Source organism: Echinops telfairi, unplaced genomic scaffold, assembly GCF_000313985.2.
Source record: "Echinops telfairi isolate 266 unplaced genomic scaffold, ASM31398v2 ScPeMD7_7400;HRSCAF=8409, whole genome shotgun sequence".
In the NCBI taxonomy this organism is placed as follows: domain Eukaryota; kingdom Metazoa; phylum Chordata; class Mammalia; order Afrosoricida; family Tenrecidae; genus Echinops; species Echinops telfairi.
The window spans coordinates 47,850,352-47,868,929 of NW_022111300.1; the positions used below are offsets into that span (position 1 = coordinate 47,850,352).

General features: G+C 41.9%; 2 protein-coding genes across 2 annotated transcripts in view; one reads left to right on the forward strand and one right to left on the reverse strand.

Annotated features, from left to right (window-relative positions):
* The window catches only part of LOC101662120 (GPI ethanolamine phosphate transferase 1), a 106,323-nt gene extending 101,207 nt beyond the window's left edge, over positions 1-5,116 (reverse strand). The window contains exon 1 of the mRNA XM_013004739.2: positions 5,102-5,116. The gene's annotated coding sequence lies outside the window, so the exon portion shown is untranslated. The remainder of the gene's footprint in view (positions 1-5,101) is intronic.
* Positions 5,117-5,828: 712 nt separating this feature from the next.
* The window catches only part of RELCH (RAB11 binding and LisH domain, coiled-coil and HEAT repeat containing), a 121,701-nt gene continuing 108,951 nt past the window's right edge, over positions 5,829-18,578 (forward strand). The window contains exon 1 of the mRNA XM_045296067.1: positions 5,829-6,499. Within this exon, the coding sequence (XP_045152002.1) occupies positions 5,986-6,499 (514 nt within the window). The 5' untranslated portion in view covers positions 5,829-5,985. The remainder of the gene's footprint in view (positions 6,500-18,578) is intronic.

Here is an 18,578-nt window from a genome sequence, read left to right on the forward strand (position 1 = left end):
ATGAGGGCAATGAATGTACAAATGCGCTTTACACAATTGATGTATGTATGAATTGTGATAAGAGTTGTATGAGCCCCTAATAAAATGATTAAAATAAAGAATCAATGACTATCAGATCCAATGCCAAATGTGGATTCCAAATTATAGTGACTCTAAGGGACAGAGTAGGGCTGCTCCAAAGTGTTTCCATGGTTTCATCTTTAGCCCACTGCTTAATCCACTACACCATAAAGGCTTCTGGAATGATTATAATAGCAACATTTTTCCTAACAGTTTTCTTGGCATATAATTCACATATCATACAATTCAATGGTTCAATCACATCAAGAAGGGTTGTACAATAATCACCACAATGGGTTTTAAAATATTTTCTTCATTCTTGTACTTGTTATTAGCTGCCTATTTCTCCCCAACTTTCCCAATCATACCCCCAAGGCACCAGTAATCCAGTTACTGTCTCTAAAGATTTACCTATCCTGGATCACATATATGAAAAAATGTAATTAAAAAAATCTAACAACAACAATAATAAAGTAAAACAGATAAAAACCTCAATTGAAAAGAAAGTAGAACAAATTTAAATGGATCATAAGGGAGATCAAATGATAAGGTGGTGAATTTTAACCTAACTGCATCTGCAACAATTTACTTTTCAATGCATTCTGCATGATAGCAAGGCTATTCTCATCCTGGCCTATGGTCAGAGGGGCATCACCGGGGGTTTATCCACATGTATTTCCCCTTCGGTTTTTTTTAAAAGAAAAAAGAGGCAAGATCAAATGATATTACATTTTAACCTAACTGCATCTGTCACAATGAGCTCTACAATGCTCTCTGATAACAGAACTATTCACAACTCGCATCTGTGATCAGAGGGGCTTCTCTGGAGGCTTGATCCATGTGTGAACTCTGCAAATGGATTTTGGGCTTCGACTTTCATCCATGGCCTTCTGCAAACCAGCTGTTCACAATTTAAGCTCTGACACAATTCCCCCCTATAGAATTTGATTATTTACAATCCTTAGATCACACAGGCTGGTGTGCTTCTATCATGTGGACTGCTGATCCCTCACTTATATAGCTGCTTGTTTGAAAACGAGCCTTTAAAACCTCAGAAGATATTCTTTCTGATAGCCAAGCATCATCTAGTTTCTTCATCACACTTTGCTATAGCACCCAATACCTTTACGAGGGTGAGCATCAAGCAGGGCCATCTCATAAGAACCAATTGGGCTAGAATTAAGCGCAAGCCCCAAATCTATTCATGCACCTATGGTTTATGTATATCTCTGGTTCACCTTAAAAACATCGTCATTTTATATCATAGCAAGACTTCTTGTGTACTTGGTACAAGGGCAAAGTCCATGGGTGGTGCAAACAGTTGATGTGCTTTTCTGCTCATGGAAAGATCGGTGGTTTGAGTTTACCCAGGGCTGCCTCAGAAGAAAGACCTAATGATCTACTTTTGAAAAATCTGCCACTGAAAACCCCATGGGGCACAGTTCCACTCAGCGGGGCTGTCCTGAGTTAGCATCATTTCTGGTTTGGGTACCAAGAGCTGTGACAAACACGTTACAAGTGATATTCCTTTGTAGCCTACCAATTTGTATACTTTATCACCTTTGGAAAGTGGATACAAGTATTGCTGGGAACTTTATCAAGGTCTCACATTCGGGAATTGGTAGGATTGGGATTTAAACTTACGTTTTCTACCTCATAAACACAATCCTGTTTGGGGACCTGCGTGCAAAACAAAAACAAAAACACCCACTGCCATAAAATTGATGCCTACTCATAGCGACCCTATAGGCTGGAGCAGAACTGTCACGTCGTGTTCAAAGGCTGTAATCTTTGTGGCACAGACCTCTCACCTTTCTCCCATGGGCGCCTTGTTGCTTCAAACTGTCAACCTTTTGGTGAGCAGCCCAAGAGGTGTCTAAAACTCCTCATTCTCAAAAGCTCAAACTCACTGCCATAGAGTTGAGCTGACTCATAGCATCCCTATAGAACAGGTTAGCACTGCCCTTGTGGATTTCTAACACTATAACTCTTTACGGGAGTAGCAAAGCCTCATCTTTCTCCTGAAATTTCTTCATGAGAGAGATGGAAATACTGTACACATTTAATCTATTTCTAGTCATGCCCTTTTATGCCATTCACCAATTCCTCCATTCCTGAAATTGGAACCATTTTAATCTCTCAGGATCATTCACCTAACATAAGGATCTGTAATCTCTTTTGCTGGGAAATATCTAACGGGAGCCTTGATGGCACTGTCAGTTACACATTGGAGTGCTAACTGCAAGGTCAGCAGTTCAAACCCACCAACTGCTCTGAGGAAGAAAGACAAAGCTTTCTGCTCCATTAAAGATGTACATAAAGCTTTTGGAAATCCTATGGGATGGTTCTACTTTGTCCTGTAGAGTCCACTGTGTGTCAAATGGACTTGATGGCAGTGGATTTAACAAGATAGGCCCAATACAAAACCCACTATGCCCCTAGGTCTCTCAACAAGATAGGTACTTAGCTATTTCTATATTATTTTCCTGTGACCAGGTGTCTTTTGTTAAACATATGTTTTGATGTATAGCACAAAAAAAGTATTTAGCACTAGAGCATTTGTATTCATTTACTATTCTATTTTCTCTAATACATGATTTCTTGATGCTAACACACTAAAAAACAAAACGAACAGGCAAAAACACTCCCTCTGCACCAAAACCTCATCCAAATGAAACTTTCCTTTCCGCGGCCCAGGTAAACTGAAAGACTGGACTTAACTGCTGGCATACCTTTACATGTAAATCAACAACCTGACCTATGGTTAAGTGAGAATGCTCCATTTTCATTTTTCCACAAAGATAAAGAAGAGATACTTTACTGCTTTAATATGCAACTTAGCTGATAGTCAAAATTCAAAACACACTAAAATCAAGTTCATACCAACTGACTCACAGCATCCCTCTCGGACAGGGTAGCACTGTCCCTGTTATTTCCAAGACTGTAACTCTTCATGGGAGTAGAAAGTCCTGGAGTGGCCGAAGGTTTCCAACTTCAGATCTTGTGGTTAGCACCCCAGTGCATAACCACTGTGCCACCAGAGCTGCCACCTACTTATCTTGGTGCTTACTGGAAGCTGTCCAGCAAGAAAATAGACAACCTGTAAACATCCCAATCTATCTGCATGCCTATATATATGTGGAGTTCAGGTAGCCATGGGTTAAGCATTGGACTGCTAACCCAAAGGTTAGTAGTTCAAACACACAAGTCACTCTATTGGAGAAAGGTGAGGCAGACTGCTTCCATAAACATTTACAGCCTTGAAAACCCTCTGGGACAGTTCTTATCTGTCCATAACAATGTTCCCAAAGTGGGCTGCTGTGGGGGGAGGTCAGATGCGCAGGCATTCCCTCCCCTGAGGGAATCAGTTGCCAGACTGCTGTCTCATCCCTCCACAGGGGTGGGCCTGTTCCCTGCCTCTGGGGACAATGGACAGGCTCCTGTAGGAGGGGTTTACACCCTACTGATAATGTTCCTATGGAGACCCAGAGACCACCCTCTCATTGCTGTGTAACCTATAGTGCAGCCACTTCCTGTGACGTATGTCTTTACCTGTAATTAGTGGGCTGAATTGCCCCCAAAAGGTATATAGGTGTAAGACTTCAAGGACTTCTCTCTCCGACTGTGACTCTGAGCTCCTTGCTGCTCACTCCCTGGTCACTCCCCTCTCCCTTGTTCCCTTCCCCTCCTTCCCTTCCCCCTCTCTCCACGTGGACCACCAAGCTGGGCTGAGGTGAGCAATGTTGCTATGTATCATGCCTGACTGTATTATTGTATTATCTCTCATGCTCTCGATGACTTTAATGTAATACTTATATATCTCAACCGTACAATTGTGCATTACTGAACCCAGAAGTAGTATTACTGAACTCGTAGGAGTAGCAGCGGGTGGGGGCTGGGCCTCTCACCTTCCCTCCACCTCCTAAGACATATTTTATTTAATACTACAGGCTGCTAAAGCAGATGCCTACAATTCATCCTGGATTATGAGCTATCACACAAAAGTTTTTAATTGCCAGAGAGACACTGAATCTTTTTTTTTTTTTTTTTTCCCTGAAAGGCAGGTAGTAGGTTTGAGGATCCAGCCTGCAAGGGCCATGAAATTCATCACTACTAGCTAACCTCATTCAATTCGCTCACTGCCATTGAGTCAAATGCTAACGCATAGCCCCTGTGGGTTTCCAAGACAGTAGTTGTTTATGGGAGTGGAAAGCCCAGTCTTTCTCCTGCAGAGCTGAAGGTGGTTTTGAACTGGCAACCATATGTATGCCAAACATACGTATGGTATCCCAGCCCAGCTCATAGCCACTGCACCACGGGCTCCATAGCTAACCTCACGCACCTCACCAATGAGCAGCCATTCTAGCCATCCCACTAGGAGTAAGGTAATTAAAAGGTTTGATTAAATACAGCAGTTCCTTTCCAAGTTGATAATTTTGTACGGCCGGTAAATGATATTATAAACATCCGAATAGCACCTGGCAGGATAAAGGTTACCCGCCCTGGTCTAGTCACTTGCTATTAGTCAGAATGAACTCCATGACAGCAGCCCACGCCACCGCAACCAACATACTGTACATGGATTTGGGGTCAAGGAAGGACAAAAAAGATAGGCGTTGAAATCCTAGTTAGGGGTATACTTAACTTTAAGGGCAAACGTTTGATAAAGGAAAGGACAACTCGTAAATATAAAACTTTAAAAAAGTAATTGTGTCACAATCAAAACGTCTACGTGGAGGAGTCAGGAACGCTGCAGGACGTCATGGAAAAAGAACGTCTTTGCCACAGGAACTCAGAGAGCCCCGACTTTAGTTCTTTCGGTGGTGAACGGTGCAGGAGACTTGAACAGGTCAGGGGACCATTCTGGGTTTTAGGTGACTTAACCTCTCTGGGGAGGGGGGTGGAAATGGATAGGGTGCGATGCATGTATTAATCCAGCGTGTTTAGTGAGCACCTAACGGAGTGCTCACCCGTTTGGGGACACTGGGGGTACCACTACAAGAGGCCTCGGCCCCAGGGCCACTTTTGGGATGCTTCTTACCCCACACGCGGGCTGACCATCTCCTGGAAGGAGCGCTCCCCAAGGGCAGCGGAACTGCCGCCTGGCTTTCAGGGACAGCCAGCACATGGCGGGAGGGAAGGAAAGGAAGGCACCTTCAGACTCCTGGCCTGAACATCGGCTACCTGGCCAGAGGGACGTCACCCACGGGCAGCAAACACCGAGACAAGGAAGCTCGCAGGGGGCCAGGTCGCAGTTTTGGGGCCGCCGCACCTCGGCACCAGCCCCCGAACTTTCCCTGCGGCTCATGCAGATCACATCTGACTCGGAAATGAGGTCTTGACACAGAAGGCCACGAAAGGTCTCGGTCAGTGCCCTCCTACAGCCCGAACCGCTAGCCTAAAAGGTCTGCCCTAAGCCTCCCGGCAACCGTCTCTCGACTCAGTAACGCCCCCAACACCTACCTGATCTGCCGCCGCTCTCGCGATATTTCCAGAGTTACGCCCCCTTAACTCCCGCCCCCCGCCTCCATCCGCCAATGACTCGGGAGCTGGGAGCGGGCTTTGCTGTGGAGTGGGAGGGCTGCCCTGAATTCTTCCTCGCGGGCGTTGAAAATGGGCGGGACCGAGGCGGGGCTCCGGCGTGGGAGGGGCCTCAAGAGGGGCAGGACACGCGCGGTATCTCGCGGGATTGGAGACCAGGAAGACGCCTACTGAGCCAGGCTGCTGGTGCAGCCGCGGCTGAGGCAGCGGGCGTAGCTGCATCAGGACCTTCAGCTTCCGAGCCACGCCTGGTCTCCAGGGGGAGGCGGGACCCGGCCAGGCCCGGGCCGTGGAGGCGCACCGTGCCCGCCGAGCTTGTGGGGAGATTCAGGCTGTGGCCTGTCTGAGGCAGTCAGAGAGGCGCCCACCCTCCTGACAGAAAAGATGGCGGCGATGGCTCCTGGAGGTGGCGGCGGCGGCGTGAATCCCTTCCTCAGCGATACGGACGAGGAGGACGACGAGGTAGCGGCGACCCAGGAGCGGCGGTCAGGACTTCGGCTGGGTTCCGGGGGTGGCCTGGATCCTGGCTCGGTGGGCTCGCTGTCGCCACAGGACCCTGTGGCTTTGGGGAGCAGCGCGCGGCCAGCGCTCCCTGGGGAGGCGGCCGCGGTGGCGCTGGGGGGCCTCGGGGAGCCCCCGGCCCGACTGTCCATTGATGCCATCGCCGCTCAGCTGTTGCGCGATCAGTACTTGCTGACGGCCCTGGAGCTGCACACCGAGCTGTTAGAGAGCGGCCGCGAGCTGCCTCGGCTGCGCGACTACTTCTCCAACCCGGGCAACTTCGAGCGGCAGAGCGGGACCCCGCCGGGGGTGGGAGCGCCCGCCTTCCCCGGAGCAGCCGGCGTCGGAGGCGCCGGAGGCCGGGAGCCGAGCACCGCGTCGGGAGGGGGACAGCTCAGTAAGTGCTCGTCCCCGGGTCGCTTGTGGCGGAAGGTTGGGGTCCCGTGGAGTTGGGGACCGGGAGGAGTCTTCCTGGGCCGGGGGGCGCAGAGCGTCGGAACGCTGGAGAGCGCGCGATCCGGGAAGGGTTTTGTTTCGCCTTGGAAGCTGAAGGGCCTGACTGTCAGCGCTCCGCGGGTCTCCTGCCCCCGGCTGGGTGCTCGCTCGGTCCCGGCACCCCTGTGGGTGTCCGCGCCCGTAAGATCCCACGAATTTCCAGCCCGCTCGTAAACTGGCTTATCGCTTTAAGCATATTTCCTTTTCCTCCATTTCCCTGAATCATACGGCCCAGGGAATTGTGGTCCTTAAAATGTATACCCTCGGTCACTTTCTGATTCTCTGTGGGTGGTGTGTCTCGCTGGCCGTTGGCGGCCACCTAGGTCACTTACCGTGGTTAGCAAAGACTGGACGGGAAAAAGTCAGGTGCAGCCTTATGACCCTTTGCCTTTGGGATGACTGCTGAACCCCAAAGCCGGGCTTTCGCCTGCAGGAGTTGTGTTCTGTTTATATGTCGCAAGTAAATTTCATTCGGTTTCCTGGCGTTAATTTCAGTGGGAGCTGGGCTGCCAACGTGCTGCCTGTTGTTGATCTCATGGTCTCCACCCACCACCTAGCCGGCTATTTTTCTCTGCGTGAGTGATGGGCGTTACTTTTTCACCTTGTTATTAGCATTTTAGCCTTCTAGAGTGATCGTTTACAGTCTTCTTCATACATTTATAAATATTTCTTTGGTCCTGAAGACTCAGTGATGCTCACTAAGATTCCCGGTTATCCATACCTTTAAGGAGAACTTTCAGGTCTTGCCCAAATTGATGGTATGAGGTGCTTTATATGAAGCCAACGGGAATTTACTAACGTGTTAAATGTGACACGCAAACAAAATAAGAATTGGCTTTATTTTATTACTTTAAAAAATAGACTTTATTATTATTTTCCAAACCATTTTATTAGGAGCTAATCCAGACTTCATACCATTCCATAGTTTAACCAGGCTTTTATTTTAGGGTTACTACATTACTTAATAATGATCTTCACATGGCAAGCTCTTATTAATTCATCAAGTGCCAGTGCAAATACACCTTTATAAAAGCTTTCCACGGAAACCTCTGACCTACTTAGTTCTTTTCATTGCATGGCTCTCAAACCTTAATCACAGCGTTTAGTTCTTCAGTATTTTATTTATTGACAATTCCAATAAATAGAGCATTTTTATATTCTCTACTTTGTAACGTCCCTGGCTTATTGGAGAACACAATTGAATTGTAACTGCTGTGTTTTCTACTATAGCGTATAAGTATAAAGAGTTATTATGTACTCTTAACTTTCAGTCATTTACTTTTAAAGAATTGCTTTATCTGTTTAGCCTATCTTATTATGGCTTAATCACACTGTTTACCAGGAAAACATCTTCTTAGTTAGGACTTTTTGTATCAAAGAGTTGTATATATTTGTATAAGCTCTCAAAGTAATGTAAATCCTGTCATCAGATATTATAAATGTAATTTAGGCTACAGTAATCATTTGTGCCTGTGCTTTTCTGTTCTCACTTAATCGCACCCTTTAGGTCCTGGGTCCTATATACATACATGGCTGATGTAAATATAGTATATTTTTAAGTTAATACAAAGCAAATTGAAGGCACAAAAAAAGTTATGAAATACAGATGAGTAATAAGAAAAAGTCAAAATTATTTATAATTCCACTATCTGCTGTTAATGGTCTTTGCCTTTCTTGATTTCTGTGCATATGTTTTAAGAAGTAAAAATTGCATTAAACTCTTTTACATGGCTTTATAATTAACCTGTGAATGTACCCCCATCTCATTAAATATTTTACAACATAGTGGTATTGTACTATCATATTTTATTCAGTAAGCTTTTACTTTAATCTCTTTAGATTTCTCTGTGTCTCTATTATAAAGAAATTGGGGATGAGGCATACTTTCAGGCCCATCCAGAATTATTTCCATAGACTAAGTTATTATGAGTCCTTGGTTCAGAGGATTTTTTTTTAAATGAAAATCTTTGATTAAATGAGGTAAATTGCCTTCCCAAAAAGACTTTACTAATTTTCTTTCATCATTGTATCAACATTTCATCATCTGAAAGGCATTCTTGTCTGATGGCTTTGAAGTGAACTTGTTTGGCAGTTCATAAATTTTAGCTTGAGTATTTTAAAATTACCCTTTCTTCTTTTACCTTTCCCTCCTTCCTTGAATTGCATTTATCAATTTTAGAGCTTTTTTTGGTCAATCTCCTATTTTAACTTTGAATAGTACAATATACAATGGATGAGAATGGCAATTTCAGAAGTGTATTTCTTTTTACATAAGTTTATTTTCTTTTTTTTTTTAATGTTTGTTTGTTTTTTCTCTTTTTTAACATTTTATTAGGGGCTCATACAACTGTTATACCAATCCATACACACATAAATTGTGTAAAGTGCATTTGTACATCGTTTCTCAAAACATTTTCTCTCCATTTAAACCCCCGACATTAGGTCCTCATTTTTCCCCTCCCTCCCCGCTCCCCCCTCCTGCATGAGCCCTTGATAGTTTATAAATGGGTATTTTGTCATATCTTGCCCTGTCCGACGTCTCCCTTCATCCCCTTTTCGGTTGTCTGTCCCCCAGGGAGGAGGTCACACACAGTTCCATGTAATCGGTTCCCTCTTTCCTACCCATTCTCCCTTTACCCTCCCTGTTTTGCCACTCACACCACTGGTCCTATAGGGCTCATCCGTCCTGGATTCCCTGTATTTTCAGTTCCTATCTGTACCAGTGTACCTCCTCTGGTCTAGCCAGTCTTGCAAGATAGAATTCGAGTCATGGTAGTGGGAGCGGGGAGGAAACCTTTAGGAACTAGAGGAAAGTTGTATTTCTCACCATTGTTACATCGCACCCTGACTGGCTCATCTCCTCCCCGAGACCCCTCTGCAAGGGGATCTCCAGTGGCCTACTAATGGGCTTTGGATCTCCACTCCGCACTCCCCCCATCATTCACTATGGTAAGATTTTTTGTTCTGATGATGCCTTACACCTGATCCCTTCGACACCTCGTGGTTGCATAACAGAAGTGTATTTCTTAATAGAACCCAGCATACAAAGCTTTTTATTTCCTTCGTTCTAAGATATTTATTAACTTTTTAGTGTTTCTAGAGTTGGGATATGGGTTATAAGCCATGCTATATCAGTTTATTTAGCAGCATTTTTTTCCCTTAGTGGCTCTTAAATAAATAATAACGCAAGTTGTGGTCTCCCTCTGCACCCCCCAGTATGCTCCATGTGCTGAAGGCTTAATTTCATGTTCTCTTATTAAATAGTTCTGGCTTAGTTCATTCTACAAAGTATTCACTGGCTATGTCTACACACCTTATGCCCCATGCTGCTTGGTCATGTGAATTTGAGATGTCATCTGGCCCAGAAGCAGTTGAGCCAGTTATGGCTAAAATTCTAAGAAGTCAGCTTATGCTAGTTATAACCAGTGCATTCATACATCTATGCTCACAGTGACAGGTTTCCAAAAACTCATTTCAACCAATATAATACTAAAAACTAATATTTATGCATTTTTCTCCCCCTCACAGTACTTTTTATAGAGAAAAAGGAGAATATGGTGGTAACGGTGACTGTGGGGGCTTCTTACACACTTTATTGTCATAAGGCCATAGATTGCTGGGGATGATTTCCCTATTGTATACTGGCAACAGTAAGACTCAGAGAGTTCACCTGTAACTTGCCCAACGTTATAAAAAATGTGAAGTGGTGGTGCCAGGATCCAAAGCCAAATATGCCTGACTACAAACCTCTTGATCTTTTCATAATGGTCATTGCTACTTTAATATTTCCTAATGTTTTATTAGCCATGCATATTGACTGTTATTAAATCGTCTTCTTAGGGGTACTTTACATTCAGCTCAAATAAGAAATACTTCCTTTGGAAAAAAGGGCAGCATTTGCCAAAGAGCAAAGAGCCCTCCGTGGATCTAGTCTAATTCACTTAACCAGTGCCCTCTATCTGAATGTTTTGGTTGACTCCAAGTGTTTGTCTTAAAAAAAATGCAACAATGATATCCTCAGGCAAGTATTTTAGAGTACTTTTATTTCACTCACTTTTGAAATTTTAGTATTTCAAATGCATATACATTTAAATAACATTTTATCAGTTTCACCATGTTATGTGACTATTATTGCTGATGGGAGGAAGGTGTTACTATTAATTAAAATTATACCTGAAAAGTTTCAAAGAACCATAGGATGATTATTAGGTAGGAAATTTTGCTTTTCAATTCTTCTGCTCCAGACGTATTGTAAATGATATTATTGTATGTGAAGTGCCAGTTTTAACATGAATTTCCTGGAAACGAATGAAGTATCTTCCTTATTACTCTGGCTTTTGAAATAAAAAATAAAGGCTGGGTTAATGTCTTAAGTGTAAAATTCAATGGGGTCTATGCCTGCCGACCCATGAGGAATTTCAAAAGGCTAGTTAATGTATTATTGATCATACTATTTCTTATTAATTCTAGGAAGTAGAGCCATCATAAGGTGGGGTGGGGAGCATACAAAAAAAAAAGAAATACTTCCTTTGTATAAGTCTGGGGTACCCTGTTGTACCTGTTCTAAAAAGGTGACTCATTGTAATAAAATAGTCTTCACTATGATTTGAAAATCTACCATGATAGGAAAGCAGTTAACATTTGTAAATAATATTAGGCATATATTGTATTTTTATCCCTATCTTTGAGATAAAACTCACAGAAAAAAAAATGCACCCATTTTAAGTGTAGTTTGATGAGTTTTTAAAAACAGAGTCAATCATTTACTGCTACAATTAAAATATTTAAAATTAGGAAAGGTGTGCGTCAGAGTTGTGTTTTCTCACTGTGTTCAATCTATGTGAGCAAATAATCAGAGAAGCTAGAGTATATGAAGAAGAATATAGGATCAGGATTCGAGGAAGGCTTAGTAACAACCTGCAATATGCAGAAGACACAAGCTTGTTTGTGAAAAGGGTGGGGGACTTGAAGCAATGCTGATGAAAATCAAAGATTACAGTCTTGAGTGTGGATTACAACTCAATGTAAAAAAAAAAAAATCCTCACAATCGGACCAATAGGTAACATCATGATAAATAGAGAAAACATTGAAATTGTTAAGGATTTCATCTTTCTTGGCTCCACAATCAATGCTCACGGAAGCAGCAGCCCAGAGATAAATAATATGACACATGGCATTGGGTAAATCTGCATCATAAGACATCTTTAATGTGTTGAAAAGCAAGGATGTTACTTTGAGGACTAAGGTGGTCTGACCCAAGCCATGGCATTTTCAGTTGCCTCATAGGCATGTGAAAGCCAGACTGCCTACCTTTAAGTGAGCCACCCAACACTTAATCTACTCTGTCACCAGGGCCCCCTTTGTTGATTTCAGATAGTATTAACATTGTTTATAGTGAATTATCGCCAATAAATTATTTTTCTTTGTATATGTTTTGATTGGTATGTGTCTATTATGGAAATTCAGAGCATTTCAGAATATTGTATACTCTACAAACACAATGCCTTTTATTTAGTGATTTTTGAAACAATTTATATTTTTAAGACTTATTTCCCTAAAAATCTGTTGACTAAGGTTAATGTTATGGTATAGGTAAGCTTTTAATATCCTTTACCAAGTCTTCAGACTGAGTTTAATTCTTTTCTTCCTTGTTTAGCAGAATAATCCATATTTATAAAACATATCACAAGGATATTCAGGTTATCCCCCTGAAATTGAAAAATAACAGCATTCCGTAAAGCCACAATGGCTTAAAGAAAAAGCAATTACCATCAGTTTCTATGGGAATTTTTTTTTAAGCATTCCGAGCTTCCAAAAAATAGCCTACCAAGTCATACCATTTAACATGTAAAAACCTGAAATAACACAGTGTTCACAGACACGGTTCTACGCTCTGGCAGCTTGATGAGATGCTGCCTATGGGTCCTGGGAAAGCAGCTTGATAACACCACTCACTGCCTCTTTAACAGCTCACTGCACGCAAAATAAGGAGTCAGGCTAATTGCACTTATCAAAAAAGCAAAATTCCTCTTTGTTTTTTGGTTAGTGTTTAATGTAGGTCTTTCATAAGCAAAGTAGCATAAAGTAAACTTTCAGAAGTGGGCATGCCTATAAAGCTTTGTAAGTGTGACTTTTTAATAGAAGAATCTCGTAACAGTGCAGTTACTTTTAGTATTAGATGCATGCATCATTGCATTAGATAAATGTGTTAGTGTTAGATAAAGGCATGAAGGCATGTGTTAGTGTTAGTTAGATAAATGCATCATTGCATTGTTTCTGCTAAATCCACATGATGAACTCATTGAGTCATCTATATCTGTACTTACTTGCTGGAATACACACTCTCAAACATAAACACGTCACTTACACTCCCTCTTCCATCGCTTTGCCAGTTGAACCAGACAACTTTCATTGTAATTGTTTAGCTTTGCAATTCAACTATAAGATTAACAGTTGTCTTGACATCGTCACTAAGCAGATTGTAGTAATTTAGCAAGAGAATTCTGGTTCCAATTGAAGCCTTAGGGGTCTAATCAAAATTGGGCTTTGGTTTCTTAGGATGGTCATCTAGGATGATGTATGCCTTTGAGTGATCGGCTTCTTTTATTCTGTATTTTTCATGCCTTCAAATTTTTATAAAGCCATTATTCAGGAGGCTGTCATTTTCCTCCTTTTTATTATCGTGAACCTCCGGATCTGACCTCCCTTTTCTCAGAACTCTCCAGGAATACCTCTCAACATGTCCAGAGTTCTAGTATCCTTTCTTTGTCTCCCAGTACAAAGGTGCTTCAGTTGTTTTTTCCAGTGTTCCCATCTCTTTAACAAATCAGTTCCTCTCTGTTGGTGCAATAGGTTAAACGTTGGGCTACTAAACAGAGTGCTGAATATTTGAGCCTACCAAGCACTCTTCCCACTTCCTCCTTGTCTTCCTCATTTCCATTCTTCTATCCTTTCCTGCCTTTGAACTTTGATTTGGGCAAAAGTTGCCCTTTTGGTTTCATGGGATTGATTTTTTCTGAGGAGTACGTCCTTTGGGGGTGTTACTGTTCACTGTATTGTTTCTTTGAAAGGTGATCCCCAGGGGTTGGTCTAGTTCCAGGTTTGAAGAGTGGCTAAGAGTTCCGTCAGTCTATCAGAACAGTAAGTCAGATCTATTTATGATTTTTAATTTTGCTCCACATTTTTCTCATCCTCCATCTAGGACCTTGTATTGTGATCCTGATCAGAGCAATAGGTAGTAGAAGATAGCAGGCCACCATCTCATTCTATGGTCTAAGACGAATGGAGGTTGTGCTTTGCAGGTTCATTAGTCTCTTTGGATTTTTTCCATGGGTCTTTGATTTTCTTCTTTCCTTTTTGGTCTAGACGAGGGGAAACCAGTAATTGTGTCTTAGGTGGCTGGCTATTCACAAGCTACCTAGATGCTGGCTACTACTCACCACAGTAGGATGTGGAACATCATCATTGTACACTGTTATGATAGTTGACTGAGATGGCCCCTGAGAGTGGTCCCTACCCCTAGGTCAATACCTTTTCCCATGTTATGTCCTGCTGTGTACATGGCTATATTTATAGTATGTGCAAACACACGTGTAGAAGTATCCTTTGCTAAACCTATATAATGACTCATGGATGTACTCCTCTATGCATCCCACACCTATTCATTTTACATATGTACTTATGCATCCACTATTACTATTTTTATTGTTACTGTAATTTGTAAATACTGCAGATTATATATTATATGCTTCCCCACTTATTGTAAATTTCCTCTCCTTCACCCAAGTTGATAGTTGACTCCTTTCTAGGTAGTGATTTTCCTTCTTTCCCCATGCCATCCTTCATAACCACCGAAGAATGTTTCTGTGAAAAAATCTTTTCTTGACTTTTTATGGTATTGGTCTCATACAATCATTGCCCTTTTGTGATTGACTTATTTTAGTGTAATATTTTGCAATACTTCCATTGTGTGCATGTGCCCTAGTTTATCTATCTGGTTTCTTTCATTAGGCTCATAGGTTGTTTACATGGTTTTGCTGTTATGAATGATGCTGTGATGACCATAGCCATGTTTGCAGCCATTCGCGTCACTGCACCTATTTCTCTAGTATGTGTACCTTGTGAAATCCTGGATTGTGTGGTATTTCTATGTCTAACTTGAGGAAGGAAACACAATATTGTTTTCCATAGTGGTGAGAAGTCTAATCTCTCAGTGTTTGTTGTGTTCTGGTGTTTTGATCATTGCTATTATTGCCAGAGTGAGATGAAATTTCATTGTTACTTTGATTTGCATCTCAAGTGGCTAAGATCATAACCATATCTTTGTATATTTGTCTTTTCTTGAATGCCTCCAGTATCTGAGCATTTGAAATTCTGATCTGCATTTCCCCTTTTGATCAAGATTTTATTAGTCTTTAATCAAGATGTCCAGTCAAAGTAACTGGGCACCATCCAGTTTTTCTGGGCTCATGGCAAATGAGGCAGTTAACACACATTTATTACTTGGCCATATTTGAACTCAGTGCCTCTCTGATTGTTTGAGTTTGGGGTGGGGGCGGCGGGCGAAGAATTTTCTTTCATATGAGGTTAATCTGTCCTTGAACTTGACAGTATTATTTCCTTCAAGGTTGCATTTAAATTTGATGTGGTTACTGCCCCTGTTTCATTGGAGCATGGGCCTTTAGATTTCTATAACTCCGCCTTCACAGATACTTTATACCTTCAAAGTCTAAGAAGGATTTCTGGTGGCATAGTGGTTAAGCATTTCAGCTGTCAACTGAAAGGTTAGTGATGTGAACTTGTTAGCTGTTCCAGTAAAGACAGGTGTGGCAGTGTGCTTCCATAATGATTACAGCCTTGGAAGTGCTTCCATAGAAATACAGCCAGGGCAGTTATGCTCTGCCCTGTGGGCTTGTAAAGAGTTAGAATTGATTCAAAGCACTGGGTTTGTTTTTTTGGTAACAGAATCTACACAGTTGTAAACTGAACATTATGAGGAATGGATTCCCCAAATTATTGGTTACAGTAATCAGATATAAGAAAAGATGTCGGGGATCCAGGAGACTGTGTAGAACAGGTATGTTTGGACGTTAGCAAGATATAGGAGAGCTCGCACACTGTGTATGAACCAAATGAAGAAATAGGGGCTTGATTAGAGTAGCTGTGGAAAGATGTGTAACTGATAAAATGATAGTAACCCTATGCCGGTCTGTGGTATAGTAGACTACAAGACTTGTAGGGCCAATGTCTGATCTTCACTTCTCCTTAAGCCGTTTACTTGCTCTGTCACCTTGGGAAAATCACTTCACTACTTTTGAGTTTTTGTTTCGTATTCTTTGTAAGGGAAGAATAATTTCTGCCCACTATTGTTGATTCCTGTTCATAGTGATCCCATGTGACAGAGTGGAACTGCTGCCCTGCCTGTATGGAAATAGATGACCAGGTCTTTCTCCCCAAGAACAGCTGAGTAATTGCAAATGCCAGCTTTTCTCTTAGCAGCCAAACAATTAACTGTTGTGTTCCTGGATGTTATTCATCATGGGGTTTCTAATAAGTATTCTGATGAGAGTTGATATGTGACAGAACTTCAAAAACTTTTATAATGACTTCTTTCTTTTACGAGGAAAAATGCCATATTGAAGGAAGATTATGTAAGATTTGCTGATAATGACTAACTAAGAAAGATAGATAATGTCCAGAGTACTAATTGATTGAGTTAAGCTGAGTGAATGGATAAAGAGTGCTTTAATGAAAACAATAGCATTTCCACTGTATTCTTGCATAGCGTTTAAACCACGTTTCTCACTGAAAAGTAAAAAGCAGATGTTAGAACAGCTGTGTTTGAAGTTTGCATTAGGAATTTGATAGAAGTTATCATTAAAGAGTTGCCTCACCTGCCACCAAAGAAATCTGCTAGTTTTAAAGGAAAAGGCAACATACTTTTAAGAGCACAGGTTTTGGCATTGGATGCCTTGCTTGGGTCTTGTTTTTGCCACTTGCTTGGTTGGGCAAGATACTTAATCTCTCTGTCTTCATCTGTAAAATGAAATAGTAGTGTTTATCAAGGGTTGTTGTATGGATATACTGAATTAATATCCATCTGGTTACAAGCCAGTGGCAGAGAGTGAGTCTGAATTAATGAAAAACAAATTATGAAAAGGCAGACATTGTTAGGGTTGTGTAATTCATTTAAAAGTTGTGTTTAGTTAATGCATTGTGTTTTATGTCTGTGAAGGCATTGTACCTATATTTTGGAGGTATCTTTATACAAATTATGTTTAACTTATTTATGGTGACTAGAGTCTTCTTAGATAATTGTTAGTGTGGTAGTTACATAATCTGGTGTCAATTTGAGAGGATTACAAGTGAAGGGTTGGAGTCTGGCCTGTCAAGATAAAACCAATGAGGCCTCTGTGTGGGCATGGCCTTCTGAGAATTCTGGGAACTCCTGTACTTCCTCCTTGGAGGCGGGAGACGCTTCTCTCTCTCTGCTCACTCCCTGAGAGATGCTCTACTGACAAGACACATGTTGCTACACTCTGGGAGCTGGAGAAGCCACGTAGAGACCCCTGCCAGTGCTGGGATGCTTACAATGCCACTGGATCCACAAGACTTCCAACCCACTGGCCTGTGATCCTCCTGCATTTGGCATCATTGCATGTGTTTCATGGGTCTGAAGAGGACTTTATAGATTAGTATTGGACATATGGGCTAATATTGGACTTATGGACTTGATCTGGACTGGGCTGGGATGTTTTTGAATATTCAGTTGCTCTTGTATATAAACATCTTTCTTATATACATATGAGTGTCTATGGATTTGTTTCTCTAGTCTACCCAGACTAACACAGTTACGCAGATTCATACTTAATGGACCACTGCCATCATTCTGACTGCTAGCAACCCTGTAAAACTGCCCCTTGGGTTTCCGAGGCTATAACTCTTTAAGGGAGTAGAGAGCCTCATCTTTCTCCCATGGAGCATCTAGTGGTTTCAATTTGCTGACCTTGTGGTTAACAGCCCAATGTGTATGTAACCAACTATGACACCAGGCTCCTCCAACTAATGGACAGAAATGGAAATTTGTCCTTTTTTGGAACTTAATATTTTTCTAAAATGGATATCGCCATATGTAGAAGAAAACACTTAAAAGCAAAGTAGCAGAGAGATAATGTACATACTCAAGCTCACTGCCATCTAGGCAGTTCTGACTCATGGCAGAACTGCCCCCTGTGGATTTCTGAGACTGTAACTCTTTACAGGAGTAAAAAGTTTCTTCTTTCGCCTGTGGAGTGGTCGGTGGCTTCAGACAGCTGACTTTGTTAACAGCCCAGTGTGTAATCACTATGCCACCAAGGGTAGAACCCAGACACAAACTCATTGAGCCCTGGGTATCAGAGAAGAGGGGTGAGTAGACTTTTCCATAGACGTCTTCTCCTCTTAGAGAAAAAGTCAGTGTGCTTGTTGTTTTTTTGTAACCTTATACCATATGTATTCTCATACTCATATATATACACACCAATTAAAGTGTCCAAATGAATTAAAATCTAAATGTGAGAAATTGAACTTGTGGTTTTTAAAAATCATTTCATTGGGAACTCTTATAGATATTAAACAATCCATAATTCAATTAGACCAAGCATAATTGTATAATTGCTGCCACCATCAGTTTCAAGATGTTTTCTTTCTTCTTGAACTCTTTGATATCAGCTCCCCTTTATCTCCTCCTTCCCCCACCCTCCTCCCTGGAAACCTTATATATATATATATTGCCCTCCCCCACCCCCCGTATCTTATACTATCCAGTGTATCTATTCACCTACAATTCTATTATGCATTCCCTTCAAGTGGGGTTACACAGTCAGCATTGCTATCAGGTCCCCCCACTTTCTTCTACCCTCAGGGAATCATTACTCCCAGTTACTGCTTCTTAAAGATTATATATCTTGGATTTCATGCATTGAGCAATCTTAATTATACA